The following is a 19434-nucleotide window of genomic DNA, read 5'->3' as shown; positions in this document are numbered from 1 at the left end:
ACATCATTTGACATAAGTAGCAAAACATGTAGTGGGATATAAATGTAAATTACATTTTTGAGTACATCGCAAAACACGTTAAAAGTACTCTATGGTACAAAACTAAAATGAAATACACACTGTGACATCAGAGGCAATAGTTACCAAATATCACATTATCCTTATTATATTCACATGCTTTGTGATTGGCTGTTTTCATGTTGTACACAATTATTGATGTTTTTTTCTCTGACTTCATTGCGCCATTGAATACTCCCCAAGACTATTTCAATTGTACTACCTTGCACTGACAAATATTTGTTGAAAAGCTTATTTCAACATTTTACACCATAGCTGCAAACATGGGCTCTATGGGATACTACATCTGTCCCTTAGAACTCTTTCAATCTACTTGCCACAAAATCTGTCAAACAGTTTCCAATTCAAGTTATCTATAAACTATTTAAAAGTTGTCGAAACAAATCAAGTTCTGTGCTATATTGATTTTGGTGACAGTTATATTGCTGTAGAAGAGGTTGCAGACATGGCTGAAGGACAATCCGACTTGTGAACATAATCCCTAGCTGTGTATTGCTGCTTTCCATATCTGTTGTCTGTAGCTTTCCATGATATCTGTTGTCTGTAGCTTGTGAGGTGTGGAAACACTTTGTTGCTTTTATTACATTTGTTTTGTTTCTTTTTGGGCTGTTGCTCTGTCTGTCTGTCTGCTACGTGTTGCTTGTCCTATATTGCTCTGTGTCTGTCTGTCTGTCTGCTACGTGTTGCTCTGTCTGTCTGCTATGTGTTGCTTGTCCTTGTTGCTCTGTCTGTCTGCTACGTGTTGCTTGTCCTTGTTGCTCTGTCTGTCTGCTACGTGTTGCTTGTCCTATGTTGCTCTGTCTGTCTGCTATGTGTTGCTTGTCCTTGTTGCTCTGTCTGTCTGCTATGTGTTGCTTGTCCTTGTTGCTCTGTCTGCTACGTGTTGCTTGTCCTATGTTGCTCTGTCTGTCTGCTACGTGTTGCTTGTCCTATGTTGCTCTGCAAGTGCTCACTGCTCATTGTCTGCCTGTACTGTTATTGGAATAATAATCTGCCCAGGGACTACGGTTGACAATGAGCCGGCTAAAATTGGCACTTTTACTAAAACGTTTATTAATGTGCACTGTCCCTGTAAAAATAAACTCAAACACAGTATATTCTAGTGGAGAACTTTCATTTCCCCAAGAACAGTCACAGGAGATAGTGATTTCATAGTTCAGAAGTCAGTTGTGGATATTATGTGTAGTTTAAAAAAATATCACAGTCCTCAAATCATATTGCAGCAGATGTTACCCCATCATTAATTTCTGTACTATTAACAAAGTACGATGTGTGTTAATTTATCTGTCTCTTTCATCAGTTATTGATATTTCAGTGAATATTTAAAACTGGGTTCACTTGCACATTTCACAATATGGTCTACAAAGTCAGGTGACAAACAACATGAACCAATATTACGCTAAAACAACACAAATAATAATACTACCTTAATACTGCAACAGATAAGGCTTGGTGCTTATACCATGGGAGTTCTCTTTCCTATTCTACCTTCCCATTGGGGCAGCAGGTAGCCTAGTGGTTAGAGTGTTGGGCCAGTAAACGAAACCTGCCCTTGACAAGGCACTTATCCCCAATTTGCTCCAGGGGGGCTGTACTTCTATGTCTGACCCTGTAAAATAACACATTTCACAGCACCTATCTGGTGTGTGTGACGATAAAGGTGTTTGGGGCGACTGACTGACGGACTGTACACAATAATAACATGATTTGTTTCACTTCTCCTAGCAGCTGAGCTCATGAGCTTTATCATGTCCTCATGTCCTCAGCTTTTCTTGAGCTTGACTGGGGTGTGGTCATCATGTTAGGTGGAGTTGTGGCGGACCACAGTGCTGTTGGTGTTGTCAGTGCGATAGCTGCGGGTCATCCTGAAGGTCCGTGGGTGCTGCAGCTCCATCTTGTCCTCCTCCGACACCTTGATGAAAGGGACCCAGCTGAAAGCGTGACGGAACCCCGAGCGAAACCTAGAAAAGAGAGATGCCAATGGGAATATCAAAAAGCAAGATCAGCAAGTTAGCCAGCTAACTTTGATAAACATTCAGAATTATCTCTTGCATTTCTGCTTCATTAAAAAAAAATCAACTTGAATGTGGGTTTTAGGTTGTTGAATCTATGATACAGTACCATACCACTGCCAAAAGATGAGTGTAGTGATGTGGCCTAGCTGTACCTTTGGTTGTGATGTGGCCTAGCTGTACCTTTGGTTGTGATGTGGCCTAGCTGTACCTTTGGTTGTGATGTGGCCTAGCTGTACCTTTGGTTGTGATGTGGCCTAGCTGTACCTTTGGTTGTGATGTGGCCTAGCTGTACCTTTGGTTGTGATGTGGCCTAGCTGTACCTTTGGTTGTGATGTGGCCTAGCTGTACCTTTGGTTGTGATGTGGCCTAGCTGTACCTTTGGTTGTGATGTGGCCTAGCTGTACCTTTGGTTGTGATGTGGCCTAGCTGTACCTTTGGTTGTGATGTGGCCTAGCTGTACCTTTGGTTGTGATGTGGCCTAGCTGTACCTTTGGTTGTGATGTGGCCTAGCTTTACCTTTGGTTGAGGCAGCAGTAGATGATGGGGTTGTACATGGTGGAGCTCATGGCCAGCCAGAAGATGGCCAGGTAGATCTGCTGGATATACGTCTGCATGTAGATCTCAATGTTGAAGCTGACCAGGATGAAGTAGATGTGGTAGGGCAGCCAGCACAGGGCGAAGGTCGTCACCACCACTATCATCATCTTCACCACCTACAGGGAGCACAACACAACACCCTGAGACAGCCCAACACACTGACAGCCCAGCACACTGAGACAACACAACACACTGAGACAACACAGCACACTGAGACAACACAGCACACTGAGACAACACAACACACTGAGACAACACAACACACTGAGACAACACAACACACAGACAGCACAACACACAGACAGCACAACACACTGAGACAGCCCAACACACGGAGACAGCCCAGCACACTGAGACAGCCCAGCACACTGAGACAGCCCAGCACACTGAGACAGCCCAGCACACTGAGACAGCCCAGCACACTGAGACAGCCCAGAACACTGAGACAGCCCAGAACACAGAGACAGCCCAGAACACACTGAGACAGCCCAGAACACACTGAGACAGCCCAGAACACACTGAGACAGCCCAGAACACACTGAGACAGCCCAGAACACACTGACAGCCCAGAACACACTGAGACAGCCCAACACCCTGAGACAGCCCAACACACTGAGACAATACACTGAGACAGTCCAACACACTGAGACAGCCCAACACACTGAGACAATACACTGAGACAGCCCAACACCCTGAGACAGCCCAACACACTGAGACAATACACTGAGACAGTCCAACACACTGAGACAGCCCAACACACTGAGACAATACACTGAGACAGCCCAACACACTGAGACAGCCCAACACACTGAGACAGCACAACACACTGAGACAAGACAGCCCAACACACTGAGACAACACACTGAGACAGCCCAACACACTGTCAACACAACACACTGAGACAGCCCAACACACTGAGACAACACACTGAGACAGCCCAACACACTGAGACAGCCCAGTACACTGAGACAGCCCAACACACTGAGACAGCCCAACACACTGAGACAGCCCAACACACTGAGACAGCCCAACACACTGAGACAGCCCAACACACTGAGACAGCCCAACACACTGAGACAGCCCAACACACTGAGACGACACAACACACTGAGACGACACACTGAGACAGCAAAGCATCTCTGATACCATGGCATATACATGCACCAGACCTGGGTCTAAGCGCTTGATTTAGTGCAGCTCAAGCATTTGAAGTGTTTGTCTTTATTTGGTATGCAAATGCAATGACCATACTGGTAGAATACTGGACGCAGTGCTTTCAGTAAATAGAGAGATACACTTTTTAAAAACACAGGTTCTTATGAACTATTCAGTCAAGGCTTTGCATCAATGTGACATAACTGACCTTGCGTTTGGCCTGGATCGGGTTCTGGTAGTGATCTGAGGCCTCCCCCGGTATCTCACTGCCCCACAGTGTCTGGCCAATAAGGCTGTAGGTGACCAACATCACCAGCAGGGGGAGCAGGTAGATCAGTATGATCAAAGCTATCTGGTATCTGTGAGACAGATGTTGAAGGTCAAGTATTACAGACACAAATATGTGATAATGTGGGCTTGGGCTTTAAACATCCCTTTCTATTAGAGACTTTGAAGTATTGAACATAAAAAGAATTAAGCATGTATTTCTAACCATGAAAAGAAGACAAAAAAAAGGTGCTATCTAGAACCAAACAGGGTTATTTGGCTGTCCCCATAGGAGAACACTTCAAAGAACCCATTTTGGTTCCATGCAGAACCCTTTTGGGTTCCATATAGAACCCTTTCCACATAAGGTTCTAATCTACATGGACCCCAAAAAAAGAGTACTACCTGGCACCAAAAAGGGTTATCTTATCCTATGGGGACATCCGCAGAACCCTTTTGGAACCCTTTTTTCTAAGAGTGTACATTTAGACCAGAGATGGGCAACACCAGCCCTTGGGGTCCGGAGTGGTGTCACACTTTCCCCCCATCCCTAGCAAACACAGCTAATTAAACGGATTACATTCTAAACTCAAGATCATGATTAGTTGATTTTTGGAGTCTGCTGTGTTTGCTGGGGCTGGGGCAAAAGTGTGACACCAATTAGGCCCCCGAGGACTGGATTTGCCCATCCCTGATCTAGACAGACACATTACTGAGAACGCTACTGTGGGTGTCTCACGTGAGATGGTGTTTCACACCATAGTCATCAGGCCAGTTGACCACACAGATAGTCCGTTGTGGATAGTACTCGGTGACAGAGTAGTAACACTGGGGGAATGCCAGGGAGAATGCCACCGCCCAGATGAGACCAATCACAATCTTGGTAGATGTGGAGGATAGCCTTAGTTTCAAAGGGTAGATTATGGCCATGTATCTGTGGAAGAGAACCAAGCAAAGGTCAGGTACAGTAAGAGACCTATAACAGTGCATGTCATTGGCTGCTTAGACCGCTGAAGACTGAAATGTTCTGAAAACCCTGGTGACTCACTCATCAGAATCTCACTGTCATGATGAATAAATGGGAGGGTCCTCATTCTGTAATAAACTCGGCAAAAAAAGAAACGCTCTCTCACTGTCAACTGCGTTTCTTTTCAGCAAACTTAACATGTGTAAATATTTGTATGAACATAACAAGATTCAACAACTGAGACATAAACTGAACAAGTTCCACAGACATGTGACTAACAGAAATGGAATAATGTGTCCCTGAACAAGGGTAATCAAAATCAAAGTAACAGTCAGTATCTGGTGTGGCCACCAGCTGCATTAAGTACTGCAGTGCATCTCCTCCTCATGGACTGCACCAGATTTGCCAGTTCTTGCTGTGAAATGTTACCCCACTCTTCCACCAAGGCATGTTCCCGGACATTTCTGGGGGGGAATGGCCCTAGCCCTCACCCTCTGATCCAACAGGTCCCAGACGGGCTCAATGGGGTTGAGATCCGGGCTCTTCACTGGCCATGGCAGAACACTGACATTCCTGTCTTGCAGGAAATCACGCACAGAACGAGCAGTATGGCTGGTGGCATTGCTGGAGGGTCATGTCAGGATGAGCCTGCAGGAAGTGTACCACAAGAGGAAGGAGGATGTCTTCCCTGTAACGCACAGCATTGAGTTTGCCTGCAATGACAACAAACTCAGTCCGATGATGCTGTGACACACTGCCCCAGACCATGACGGACCCTCCACCTCCAAATCGATCCCGCTCCAGAGTACAGGCCTCGGTGTCAAGCTCATCCCTTCGACAATAAACGCGAATCCAACCATCACCCCTGGTGAGACAAAACTGCGACTCGTCAGTGAAGAGCACTTTTTGCCAGTCCTGTCTGGTCCAGCGACGGTGGGTTTGTGCCCATAGGCGACGTTGTTGCCGGTGATGTCTGGTGAGGACCTGCCTTACAACAAGCCTACAAGCCCTCAGTCCAGTCTCTCTCAGCCTATTGCACTGATTGAGGGATTGTGCGTTCCTGGTGTAACTCGGGCAGTTGTTGTTGCCATCCTGTACATGTCCCGCAGGTGTGATGTTCGGATATACCGATCCTGTGCAGGTGTTGTTACACGTGGCCTGCCACTGCGAGGACGATCAGCTATCTGTGCTGTCTCCCTGTAGCACTGTCTTAGGCGTCTCACAGTACGGACATTGCAATTCATTGCCCTGGCAATTTATTGCCCATCTGCATGCCTCCTTGCAGCATGCCTAAGGCACATTCACGCAGATGAGCAAGGACCCTGGGCATCTTTCTTTTGGTGTTTTTCAGAGTCAGTAGAAAGGCCTCTAGTGTTCTATGTTTTCATAACTGTGACCTTAATTGCCTACGTCTGTAAGCGGTTAGTGTCTTTACAACCGTTCCACGGGTGCATGTTCATGAATTGTTTATGGGTCATTGAACAAGCAAGGAAAACAGTGTTTAAACCCTTTACAATGAAGATCTGTGAAGTTATTTGGATTTTTACGAATTATCTTTGATAGACCAGGGTCCTGAAAAAGGGACGATTCCTTTTTTTGATGAGTTTATATGACATGACATAACTTCTGTTCATGAGAGCTTTGAAAACAACAATGTCTCTAATACAACCGTAGTTTGAACTCATTAACATATTTATAATTGAATACAAAAAGGATGTGGTGCTGATTTCAAGGTGATGTTGCAACCAGAATTAACCGGCTGTTAACGAAATATCTGATTGAATGTCATTAATATCGTGAAAACACACACACACACACGGACGAGTGGGAGAGAAACAGAGAGAGATTTTAAGCCAATGTATAACACAAAAGTTAAATAGTATAGATCCATAGTTATATGCAGAATAATATACGAATTGTCCCGATATCAACAGAATAGGTGTCGACTAGAGCAGTCTGTTTCACGTAATAGCAAGGCTCGTTGTATGTTCTTACCGGTCAACCGCAATAGCTGCCAAAGAATAAACGCTTGAGCATATTGCTGTGATGGGATAGAAGTTCTGAAACCTACAGTATCCCAACCCGAAGTACCAGTCGTTGTGTGTAGCATATGCAAAATTGAAGACAGTGTTGAAAGTAGCCATTGAAAAGTCCGAGAATGCAAGATTTACTATAAAATAGTTAGTCACTGTCCTCATTCTTTTGTGGGCCAAAATTATCCAAATTACAGTGACGTTTCCTGTGACGGACACAATCACTATCAGTGAATAAGCAATTGCCCACAATGCCACTTGCCAATCCGGCTGTTTAAAACGATTGTCTGTCGTCTTGTTTCCATAACCCTGAAAATATATGGTTGTTGAGAGGTTGACAGGTTCCGACGTTGTTGTATCCATCTCTGTATCACACTAGACAAAATCCCTTTAGCGTTTTGGGCAATGAATGATTAGTTTCGATGTCCGCTTCTTGAACAAAAATCACAATTTCAAAACCATTCTGGTGTTGTGAAGTCCAAGGACCCTCTCCGGCTCTCCTGCTATTTTTGAAATGCGCTTCATGGCCACAGAATTTTGTCAGCATTGCCAGTGGCGCGTGCGTAAAGCTGAGCTGCCAGCGGTGATTGGAGAGCTAGCGGTTTGGAATGTGCGCACGAGCCTACAATGTAATCAAAGTGTAGCGTTTGACGTTTCAGTATAATACAACAGCTGTGATAGCACAGATGCACACTTTCAACAATAGCATCTGATTTTAGAAGTGCTGTCAATAACATATAGCCTACAAATATAGCCTCACACAAAAGAGGTCCAGGAACATGCAGAACACAATGAAGCAAAACAGGCACACAGATAGGAGTGGCATTAGTCTGCAATGGGCTCTTTCAGCCAAATGGCTCCATTCATTCTAAGTGATAGTGGTGAAGAGATTTAACCACAATGACACCATGTGGCCAAATATCCTCAAACCCATGGGTTAATATTGCACTATTGATGCCATGTAGTCTGACATTTGGCAATTTCGTCAGGTATCAACTTTCCATTGCAAATGGGTTAAAGCCATTAGTGATTTATTGCATTAGTGTAGCATAGCATTAGAATATTTTGGGTTAGCCCTCAATTTGGTAGTTTTATTCCTTTATGAGATTTGACTAACATAATGGAATTAATTCTGGAGGTAACCACAGAGCAGACCGGGGTCATCATGCATGTATTAACATAACTCTCTGTCTATTTATAGTATATCATATTGATTGATATTAGATTATACACGTCTGGGGATTAGTGCTATGTCCGGGTTGTTTTCAAAAGCCAAACATGATATCTGAATGCAGAGGAGGCTACAGAGTCCAACTACTCCCCAATGCCTCAGGCTCAGCATACCAGATAAGTGCCATTCTATTTCAAGTAGCTTGCCAGAACTGAATCAACTCATAAAATCAATACAGTATTTGGCTAGAAAAGGTTTTATAATAGTGTCTTTCAACTCACTGTCTGAAATCAACAATATTGAATCCACTGTCTGGGTACCATCCAAGTACCATCCATACATGAGATAAACACCAGCCAGCCAAAATGAATCAAAATAGATCTGTGATGAATCCTCCCATCCAGGCAAAACAGAAGGATAGAATTGTTGACATGGTCTAGTGGTTCAGCAGACTTCTTTCAGAATACCTTGGTTAAAATAGATCAAAATTCCTTAAATATTGTTCAGCCACGTTGTGAAATTCCCAATTTTCTCTGAAAAGTAACTCTGCTGACATGGTATTGAAAAATGGGCAAGATCTTTCTGCATGAATTTCAAGTTTTGGTTTGTCTAAATTCATAATAGTATCTAATTTTGCCACATTTGACAGTAGGCCTACCATATCCCATTTGACAGTAGGCCTACCCAAGCACATTTGACAGTAGGTCTACCATATCACATTTGACAGTAGACCTACCCTAGCACATTTGACAGTAGGCCTACATCACATTTGACAGTAGGCCTACCATATCACATTTGACTGTTGGCCTACCATATCACATTTGACAGTTGGCCTACCATATCACATTTGACTGTTGGCCTACCATATCACATTTGACAGTTGGCCTACCATATCACATTTGACTGTTGGCCTACCATATCACATTTGACAGTAGGCCAACCCTATCACATTTGACAGTAGACCAACCCTATCACATTTGACAGTAGGCCTACCATATCACATTTGACAGTAGGCCTACCCTAGCACATTTGCATTTGACAGTACCTTATAGACCAGGCATAGGCAACTTTGATTGGGATGGGGGCAACAAATAATTCTGAACTCATCATAATGTGCGGCATTTGAGCCACCAGCTGCTTTACAGTAAATTCTTTGCAATTCCACACATCTTGCCATAGGGTGGAGAGAAATGTTTGCAGTTTTTAATATGATATCTGAGTGAGACTGACTAACAAAATCAATGGGGACCCCCCAGGCGGTAATTAGATTATGATTACTACAAGGAAATTGATCAGAGGGCCTTCAAAAGTGATGCCCGCGAGGCCCCCAGATGCCCATCCCCGCTATATATGGGTTGGTTGTTTAGCAACAAAACCGATACGTGCACAACTATGGGGCAAAACGGATGTGGTTGGCTTAGATGGTTGACAACATCTAAACTATATTTAGTCTCCAATGTTTATTGAAAACAAACACATTTGCACATTGAGCACTTGTCTTGCAAATATATCGTTGCAGTTGGTTATCTAGCTAGTGAATTTTTGCCATATTAGTGTAACAGTATAACTTTACGTCCGTCCCCTCGCCCCGACCCGAGTGCGAACCAGGGACCCTCTGCACACATCAACAACAGTCACCCATGAAGCATCGTTACCCATCGCTCCACAAAAGCCACGGCTCTTGCAGAGCAAGGGGAACCACTACTTCAAGGTTTCAGAGCAAGTGACGTCACCGACTGAAAGGCTGCTAGCGCGCACCACCGCTACCTAGCTAGCCATTTCACATCGGTTACATTAGTATTGACATAATCTGCCAAAACACCAAAAAAAAAGACATATTAAGGTATTAAGAACAAGATGAAACTAGCTGAAATTAGCTACTTACAATTCCCCACATGGCAGTTTCTTGTCATTATTGGTAGCTCTCTAGCCATCCAGAATCACAACTCACAGACTTCTGCCCAATTGAAGCGTGTGCATCGTTAGCGTGACATTGTCTGCTTTCCCATCTATAGACAATTATACAAATAACCACATATAAAAATATAAACACAACATGTAAAGTGTTGGTCCTGTGTTTCATGAACTGAAATAAGAGCCCAGAAATGTTCGATACGCACAAAAAGCTTATTTCTCTCAAATTCTTTGCTGACTGCAGGAATGTCCATCAGAGCTGCTTCCTGAAAATGTAATGTTAATTTCTCTACAATGAACCCCCTCCAATGTTGTTTTAGAGAATTTGGCAGTACGTTCAACCGGCCTCACTACCGCAGACCACGTGTAACCACACCAGCCCCGGATCTCCCCATCCGGTTTCTTCACCTGTGGGATGTCTGAAACCAGCCACCCGGACAACTGATGAAACTGTGGGTTTGCACAACTGAAGAATTTCTGCACAAACTGTCAGAAACCGTCCCAGGGAAGCTCATCTGCGTACTCATCGTCCTCACCAGGGTCTTGACCTGACTGCTGTTCGGCGTTGTAACCAACTTTAGTGGGAAAATGCTCACCTTCGATGGCCTGTACCGGACAGATGGCGTTGTGTGGGCGAGCGGTTTGCTGATGTCAACATTGTCAACAGAGTGCCCCATGGTGGCGGTGGGGTTATGGTATGGGGTCATGGTATGGGCAGGCATAAGCTACCGACAAGAACACAATTGCATTTTATCGATAGCAATTTGAATGCACAGAGATACCGTAACCAGATCCTGAGGCCCATTGTCGTGCCATTCATCCACCACCATCACCTCATGTTTCACCATGATAATTTTGCAAGGATCTGCTGTATACAATTCCTGGAAGCTGAAAATGTCCCAGGTCTTCAATGGTCTGCATACTTACCATAAATGTCACCTTTTGAGCACGTTTGGGATGCTCTGGATCGACGTGTATGACAGCGTGTCCCAGTTCCCACCAATATCCAACAACTTTGCACAGCCATTGAAGAGGAGTAGGATAACATTCCACAGGCCACAATCAACAGCCTGATCAACTCTATGCGAAGGAGATGTGTTGTGCAGCATGAGGCAAATGGTGGTCACACCAGATACTGACTGGATTTTTGATCCACACCCCTACCTTTCTGTTAAGGTATTTGTGACCAACAGATGTGTATCTGTATTCCCAGTCATGTGAAATCTATAGATAAGCCTAATTAATTCATTTCAGATGACTGATTTCCTTATATGAACTATAACTCAGGGGAAGCAACAATAATATTGGTATAGGCCTATATTAAAACCAGGTGTTATATACAATGTAGCCTACATCCATATAACAAAATACTAAAAGGTTCATTAAGAGTAAATATTTTTGGTCTGTAATGTCAGAAACGTTAGACTACATCTTTGAATGTCTACCAACAGTGCAACATAAAACGTCATATGTTGCCTTAACAACTGGAATACAGGAACTTTCAGGGAAACGCAAAAATGGAAACTTGTGAAGTAAACCGACTAAATTACCCAACTAAAACAGAAGCCACGGTGGCAGAAGTGCTCCCATTCATTCCTCGCAGTGTCCTAATTGGGGCTTCTGTCTATCAGTCAAAAATATTTTTACTGCTGGCAGGTGGTGCTTTAACAGAGTTCCAGGTGTGTGGGACGAGAAACAGGAAGTTCATCATTCGGAATCGAAAGAGGGATCAAACATGTCCAATGATGTCAGATATTGTGAGAAGTTCTCCTACGTCTTCCTAAAGTTCGCCCTCATTGTATATTCCACTATCTTCTGGGTGAGTAGTATATGCTTAATATCCCCTGTGTCGCCAAATACAGGCAGACTCTATGCAAATAACAGAGGGCGTAAAAAATCGACTCGCGCATTCCGCAAAAAAACATTAATATTCACCCTTGCTGGTGTTTGTGAAACACAAAATATTGTCCTATAGCCTATTAGGATTGTTAATAACTTAAAAGTTAGTTTGGATCGACAGGTGTCCGATATTGTAGTCTACACACTGTTCATTTTGGGGCTGGTGGTTTGATAGGGATCTGAACGTCGTATCGTAACCACACCCTCTGGAAGTGACATTTTGCACACTGGCTACGGTTGCCATGATACACGCGATTAATTTGAAGGAATATCACATAGGTTTCCCTACCTACTACCGTGTTACCATAACAAACAAAAAAAGTAGGCCTATAGATGGTCTCATGGAATGTCATATTTTCTAGAGCATTTGCTATTTGCCAATACACCAAATACTATTTGCTAAACTAAATGCCATGGGTATTAATTTGCTATATAGTTTGTTTTTGCTGGTGCCTCACTCCTGAGTCTAATGGAATGCACATTTTACAGTGTGTGCCTTCGAAGGGCATGTGACCGACATTATAAGTGCTAATAAATGCCATGTTATGTTTGGATAAATAGAGGATTACGCATGAGAAGAGTTAGTGCATAGGATATCTTTATAGTCCACCCTATTTTATCTGTCAGTAGAATGAGATCTACAATGGCTTGTGAATAAATTGTTAGTGCACAAAGTGCATTATGCCCCCTATACTCTCAGAAGGTTGCCATTTTAAATTAGTTAAACAAGCAATACATGTCTTTCATGGTTATTTTCTTCAACAGTTCAATGGAACCAATGTTTTGTGATCTTGATGGATGATCTGAATCCAAATTTACTTGGAAAATATTTATTGGTGATCCTTAAATTGATGCTTTGCATAGAGAGTAAAGAAATAATCATTGCTCAGGGGTTTTCAGTTATTCAAATAGACTGTACAGGGTGAAACAGTCCATGTTTCACCCTGTAAAGTCCATCTTTGGTTTCAATAAAGCAAATTCAGTTAAAGTTGGAAGTTTACATACACCTCAGCCAAATACATTTAAACTCAGTTTTTCACAATTCCTGACATTTAATCATAGTAAAAATTCCCTGTCTTGGGTCAGTTAGGATCACCACTTTATTTTAAGAATGTGAAATGTCAGAATAATAGTAGAGAATTATTTCAGCTTTTATTTCTTTCATCACATTCCCAGTGGGTCAGAAGTTAACATACACTCAATTAGTATTTGGTAGCATTGCTTTTAAATTGTTTAACTTGGGTCAAATGTTTCGGGTAGCCTTCCACAATCTTCCCACAATAAGTTGGGTGAATTTTGGCCCATTCCTCCTGACAGAGCTGGAGTAACTGAGTCAGGTTTGTAGGTCTCCTTATTCGCACATGCCGTTTTCAGTTCAGCCCACAAATTTTCTATGGGATTGAGGTCAGGGCTTTGTGATGGCCACTCCAATACCTTGACTTTGCTGTCCTTAAGCCATTTTGTCACAACTTTGGAAGTATGCTTGGGGTCATTGTCCATTCGGAAGACCCATTTGCGACCAAGCTTTAACTTCCTGACTGATGTCTTGAGATACTGCTTCAATAGATCCACAACTTTCCCTCATGATGCCATCTATTTTGTGAAGTGCACCAGTCCCTCCTGCAGCAAAGCATCCCCACAACATGCTGCCACCCCCGTGCTTCACGGTTGGTATGTTGTTCTTCAGCTTGCAAGCCTCCCCCTTTTTGCTCAATGTAACGATGGTCATTATGGCCAAACTGTTCTATTTTGTTTCATCAGGCCAGAGGACATTTCTCCAAAAAGTACAATCTTTGTCCCCATGTGCAGTTGCAAACTGTAGTTATGGCGGTTTTGGAGCAGTGGCTTCTTCCTTGCTGAGCGGCCTTTCAGGTTATTTCGATATAGGACTTGTTTAACTGTGGATATAGATACTTTTGTACCGGTTTCCTCCAGCATCTTCACAAGGTCCTTTGCTGTTGTTCTGGGATTAATTTGCACTTTTTGCAGCAAAGTATGTTCATCTCTAGGAGACAGAATGCATCTCCTTCCTGAGCGGTATGACAGCTGCGTGGTCCCATAGTGTTTATATTTGCGTACTATTGTTTGTACAGATGAACGTGGTACCTTCAGGCGTTTGGAAATTGTTCCCAAGGATAAACCAGACTCGTGGAGGTCTAAACATTTGTTTTCTGAGGTCTTGACTGATTTCTTTTGATTTTCTCATGATGTCAAGCCAAGAGGCACTGAGTTTGAAGGTAGGCCTTGAAATACATCCACAGGTACATCTCCAATTGACTCAAATGATGTCAATTAGCCTATCAGAAGCTTCTAAAGCCATGACACAATTTTCTGGAATTTTCCAAGCTGATTAAAGGCACAGTCAACTTACTTACTTGTATGTAAACTTCTGACCCACTGGAATTGTGATACAGTGAAATAATCTGTCTGTAAACAATTGTTGGAAAAATTACTTGTCATGCACAAAGTAGATGTTCTAGCCGACTTGTCAAAACTATAGTTTGTTAACAAGAAACTTGTAGAGTGGTTGAAACATGAGTTTTAATGACTCCAACCTAAGTGTATGTAAACTTCTGACTTCAACTGTAGGTTTGAGCCTGAACAGACCAAGGTTTCTACATTGTTAGGGTTAACAATTTTTCTACACAGTATTTTGTTGATAATGGCTGTGTGGGCCACTACTGGGCATAATGGATTCAAATGTGGGCATCTTTAGTGCTGTCTCTACCACACATTCTCTCTCTCACACACATATCTATATAAATATATATTTTATTTATTTATTATTGGCTCGGAACAACCTGCCAAGTCTGGCAACATAACACATTTTTTAAGTTAAAGTTGGTTGGAAATATCTTTTGACTTATTGTACACACAGTAGATTATATGTTGAACAATCAAACAGAGTTATTCAAAGAAGGGACTGCATTCAGTGACGAATTCACCCATTGTTGTGATTTTGAGTGTTTGGAAAATTGACAGGAAATCCTGCAGGTCATCCATCAGGAATCCTGCACGAAAAGCCTATAGTCCAATAATTATTTATAATTTCATGTTTCGTATTGTGGGCTTGTTAATGCCAGGAATGGTATTTTGATTGCCCTCGCTGCTCCTTGACGGCAGAGCCATCAGGGAGCAGGCATACACATGTTAGGAGCCTTCAACAGGAGGCTGCTGAGGAGAGTACGGCTCGTAATAATGTCCAGAACGGAATAGCATCAAATATATGGAAACCAGGTGTTTGATGTATTCGATACCATTCCACTGACTCCGCTCCAGCCTTTACCACGAGCCCGTCCTCCCCAATGAAGGTGCCACCAACCTCCTGTGAACATAAACAAAAGGCTGCATGGACCTCCCACATTATTTTCTCACCAATCTGTTGGATTTCTCCTCGCAGGCATTTCTGTCAGGGTGTTCCAGTCCGTTGACTCTATGGCAATAGTCACAAGGCTTCAGTGTGTGCATGGATAGTGGGAGTTCTGCTGATGTCCATTTTCTTTAATAGAAACATGCTTTATTAGTTTTATTTTTATTATTTTTGCTCACTGTTGATACAGTTACTGAGTACTTTGCCATAGGGAAGAATGGTAAAGTAGAGAGTCAGACCACAAAATCATGCTGATGAATGTGTACCCCTGGAGGTTGTTGAGAATCCACAGTGCCATGCCAACGTGCTAGCCAACGTGCTAGCCCCTCTTAATACCAGATAGGTATTGGATTATGGATTTGTCAGTATTGTTTTAAACAACAGTGTGTGTTTCTGCTCAACAACTAGATATGGATATTATTATTATTTTACAGTATTTGACCTGGGGAAAAAATCTAGTATTTGTAGCAAAACATATTATTCTACGACCCAGATATCAAAGAAGAGAAGCTAAATGCCTTTTACGGAGGTGTTTCATTTAAGGATTTGACGTGATTATCTGATGCACATGCGAGTCAATAGGTTCTTATCATTAGAAATAGTCCTCAGCAATTAAAATAACACAAATTATTCTATGTGCCTTGAGTGTCCTGTTAAATATATCTCGTAGTGATGCTTAATGCACTCACACAGTCACCGAAACGTTCGGACTCTGACGTCAATGCTTACATCTTGGATGCTTTTAGTAGCCTGCCTTCATGCCATATAAAGTAATTGAAAACAAGTCGCTATTATCAAGAGGTTCATGAATAGAACCAAGGATGGTATTTTGTTCCACTAAAATTGCTTATGTTAAGAGGACAGTGAGAGGACAGGGCAGGGTATATTTTACTTTTGTCCTGGATGAACACTCATGCGTACGAGCAGTCTTTGAGTACTGCCTTTTAGATACCACTAATTTACAACTTCCACAACTCACAACAACTTGAGGTCATGGTCCCTTGTACCTGTCTAGACCGACAGACAAGCTGCCTTACCCTTTGGTGCACAATTCCACATGGTCTGTTTGACATTAGGACAGCATTTTATTGTGTTGTGAGCACAGAAACAAATACAAACCCTTATAGAAAAAAATTGCGGTCAGAGTGCAGTATACAAATCCTGCATCCAAAATAACTTTTTTTTTTTACTGCAGTACTTTTTTCAGTGTAACTGCAGTTACAGTTCAGTATAACTGCAGTTAAACTGCTTCACACTGCAGTTATTCTGCAATTACTGCGTCCAAAATACCACAGTCGACTGCAGTTACTGCACTTTTATTGCAGTTTCAAAACTGCAAAAAATTTTGGGAAGGGAAAGGCACTGTGAATGACAGCCATCGTGTTTTGTATGGATTCTATAGTGACTGTATTATACAGTACTTTATAGGCCTATGGCCTGTTTACTGCCAAACTCTGTTCCTCCCTTGGGTGTTTGCATGTAGATTAGGTGTTTGACCTAGCAACCACATATAGCGCCCTCCATTTTGACTGGTATCAAGGGATCGAAATGCCTTGTACTTTCCTGTGTAGGCCTACATTGTGGTATCAATCTCAGTTCAGAACGCAGTGCCGCCTCATAGCTGTTTGGTGTGTCTCTTTCAATTACCGACCACCTGTAGCACCAGAACAGTCACAATCACAACAGCAGAGCTCAGTGTTCTATTTGCAATTAAAACCTCTGGCATTATGTGAACAGACAGTTTCTTTGAATTACTAACAAAGCCCGAATTGCTGCATTGATGTTTGAAGAGAAAATCTAATTGGCCCTGAAGTGGGGAAAGCTGTCCAATCAGCTGCCTGTGGCCCACCTGCCACCTGGGGAAACAGACATTCATAGACCCAGAGACACTGATTAGTTGTAGGTATAAGATGCATAATTTCAAAATCTGAGACGACAGATGGATTAACAAAAGGCTAAGCTGTGTTTTGCAATATTGCCCTTGTGATTTCATGAAATTATATTTTATGATTACCCTCTGGCGCTAGGCTACGCTATGCTAGTCAGGGTTTTTAATGACAGAAATCCCGGATCCGGGATGGGGATTTCAGAAAGGTTTTAAGAAGCCCTCCTGTTCTCCACTCATTACCTGTATTAACTGCACCTGTTTGAACTCGTTACCTGTATAAAAGACACCTGTCCACACACTCAAACAGACTCCAACCTCTCCACAATGGCCAAGACCAGAGAGCTGTGTAAGGACATCAGGGATAAAATTGTAGACCTGCATAAGGCTGGGATGGGCTACAGGACAATAGGCAAGCAGCTTGGTGAGAAGGCAACAACTGTTGGCGCAATTATTAGAAAATGGAAGAAGTTCAAGATGACGGTCAATCACCCTCGGTCTGGGGCTCCATGCAAGATCTCACCTCGTGGGGCATCAATGATCATGAGGAAGGTGAGGGATCAGCCCAGAACTACACGGCAGGACCTGGTCAATGACCTGAAGAGAGCTGGGACCACAGTCTCAAAGAAAACCATTAGTAACACACTATGCCGACATGGATTAAAATCCTGCAGCGCACGCAAGGTCCCCCTGCTCAAGCCAGCGCATGTCCAGGCCCGTCTGAAGTTTGCCAATGACCATCTGGATGATCCAGAGGAGGAATGGGAGAAGGTCATGTGGTCTGATGAGACAAAAATAGAGCTTTTTAGTCTAAACTCCACTCGCCGTGTTTGGAGGAAGAAGAAGGATGAGTACAACCCCCAAGAACACCATCCCAACCGTGAAGCATGTAGGTGGAAACATCATTCTTTGGGGATGCTTTTCTGCAAAGGGGACAGGACGACTGCACCGTATTGAGGGGAGGATGGATGGGGCCATGTATCGCGAGATCTTGGCCAACAACCTCCTTCCCTCAGTAAGAGCATTGAAGATGGGTCGTGGCTGGGTCTTCCAGCATGACAACGACCCGAAACACACAGCCAGGACAACTAAGGAGTGGCTCCGTAAGAAGCATCTCAAGGTCCTGGAGTGGCCTAGCCAGTCTCCAGACCTGAACCCAATAGAAAATCTTTGGAGGGAGCTGAAAGTCCGTATTGGCCAGCGACAGCCCCGAAACCTGAAGGATCTGGAGAAGGTCTGTATGGAGGAGTGGGCCAAAATCCCTGCTGCAGTGTGTGCAAACCTGGTCAAGAACTACAGGAAACGTATGATCTCTGTAATTGCAAACAAAGGTTTCTGTACCAAATATTAAGTTCTGCTTTTCTGATGTATCAAATACTTATGTCATACAATAAAATGCAAATTAATGACTTAAAAATCATACAATGTGATTTTCTGGATTTTTGTTTTAGATTCCGTCTCTCACAGTTGAAGTGTACCTATGATAAAAAATTACAGACCTCTACATGCTTTGTAAGTAGGAAAACCTGCAAAATCGGCAGTGTATCAAATACTTCTTCTCCCCACTGTATATATATTGTGACGCCTTTGTTCCTTTTTTTAATCTCATTAAATAAAACGTATAAAATCTCCTAAACCTTTGTTTACCACAGACCTTATTTTTGGCATTTATCCAAAAAAGCCATTAATTTGTCATGTTGTTTTGCTGCTATGTTGTTGTCTTGGGTCTCTCTTTGTGTAGTGTTGTCTCTCTTGTTGTGATGTGTGTTTTGTCCTATATTTTTAATCCCAGCCCCCGCAGGAGCCCTTTTGCCTTTTGGTAGGCCGTTATTGTAAATAAAAATGTGTTCTTAACTGACTTGCCTAGTTAAATAAATACATTTACCTATGTCCAACGAACCATGGCGGAGTTAGTGCCTACGAAAAGTATACTACGATTCCCAGAGTGCATTTCACTTCCCAGGGTGCAATGCTCCGCCCAGGGCTTCTGGCTGTTACAGGCTACTGCTAGCAAGCCCAGACAAACGCTAAGCAGTCAAAATATATTGCTGTCAAGTTATGATTGCATTTCACTACTTTTGGG

At 42.9% G+C, this 19434-nt stretch overlaps 2 protein-coding genes across 2 annotated transcripts in view; one reads left to right on the top strand and one right to left on the bottom strand.

Annotated features, from left to right (window-relative positions):
* Positions 1-1879: 1879 nt before the first annotated feature.
* Positions 1880-11795, bottom strand: LOC120029380 (neuromedin-K receptor-like). Its single transcript, XM_038974606.1, has 6 exons — positions 11774-11795; positions 7075-7399; positions 4852-5046; positions 4054-4204; positions 2610-2806; positions 1880-2039 (listed from the first exon to the last, which is right to left on the bottom strand). Exons 2-6 carry the CDS (start codon positions 7275-7277, stop codon positions 1880-1882), a joined length of 906 nt encoding a protein of 301 aa, XP_038830534.1. The 5' UTR covers positions 7278-7399; positions 11774-11795.
* A 93-nt stretch (positions 11796-11888) lies between these two features.
* The window catches only part of LOC120029755 (tetraspanin-15-like), a 34789-nt gene continuing 27243 nt past the window's right edge, over positions 11889-19434 (top strand). The window contains exon 1 of the mRNA XM_038975024.1: positions 11889-12016. Within this exon, the coding sequence (XP_038830952.1) occupies positions 11933-12016 (84 nt within the window). The 5' untranslated portion in view covers positions 11889-11932. The remainder of the gene's footprint in view (positions 12017-19434) is intronic.

Source organism: Salvelinus namaycush, chromosome 35, assembly GCF_016432855.1.
Source record: "Salvelinus namaycush isolate Seneca chromosome 35, SaNama_1.0, whole genome shotgun sequence".
Classification (NCBI taxonomy): Eukaryota; Metazoa; Chordata; class Actinopteri; order Salmoniformes; family Salmonidae; genus Salvelinus; species Salvelinus namaycush.
This window is presented reverse-complemented; position numbering and strand designations above follow the sequence as displayed.

What these genes read in the sequence shown, in the direction of transcription:
- LOC120029380 (XM_038974606.1), bottom strand. Translation starts at nt 7,277, where the DNA reads ATGAGGACAGTGACTAACTATTTTATAGTAAATCTTGCATTCTCGGAC. An exon ending in GCAGCTATTGCGGTTGACCG is followed by an intron (nt 5,047 to 7,074) that starts GTAAGAACATAC and finishes TCTCTTCCACAG; the next exon opens with ATACATGGCCATAATCTACC. An exon ending in GGTGTGAAACACCATCTCAC is followed by an intron (nt 4,205 to 4,851) that starts GTGAGACACCCA and finishes TCTGTCTCACAG; the next exon opens with ATACCAGATAGCTTTGATCA.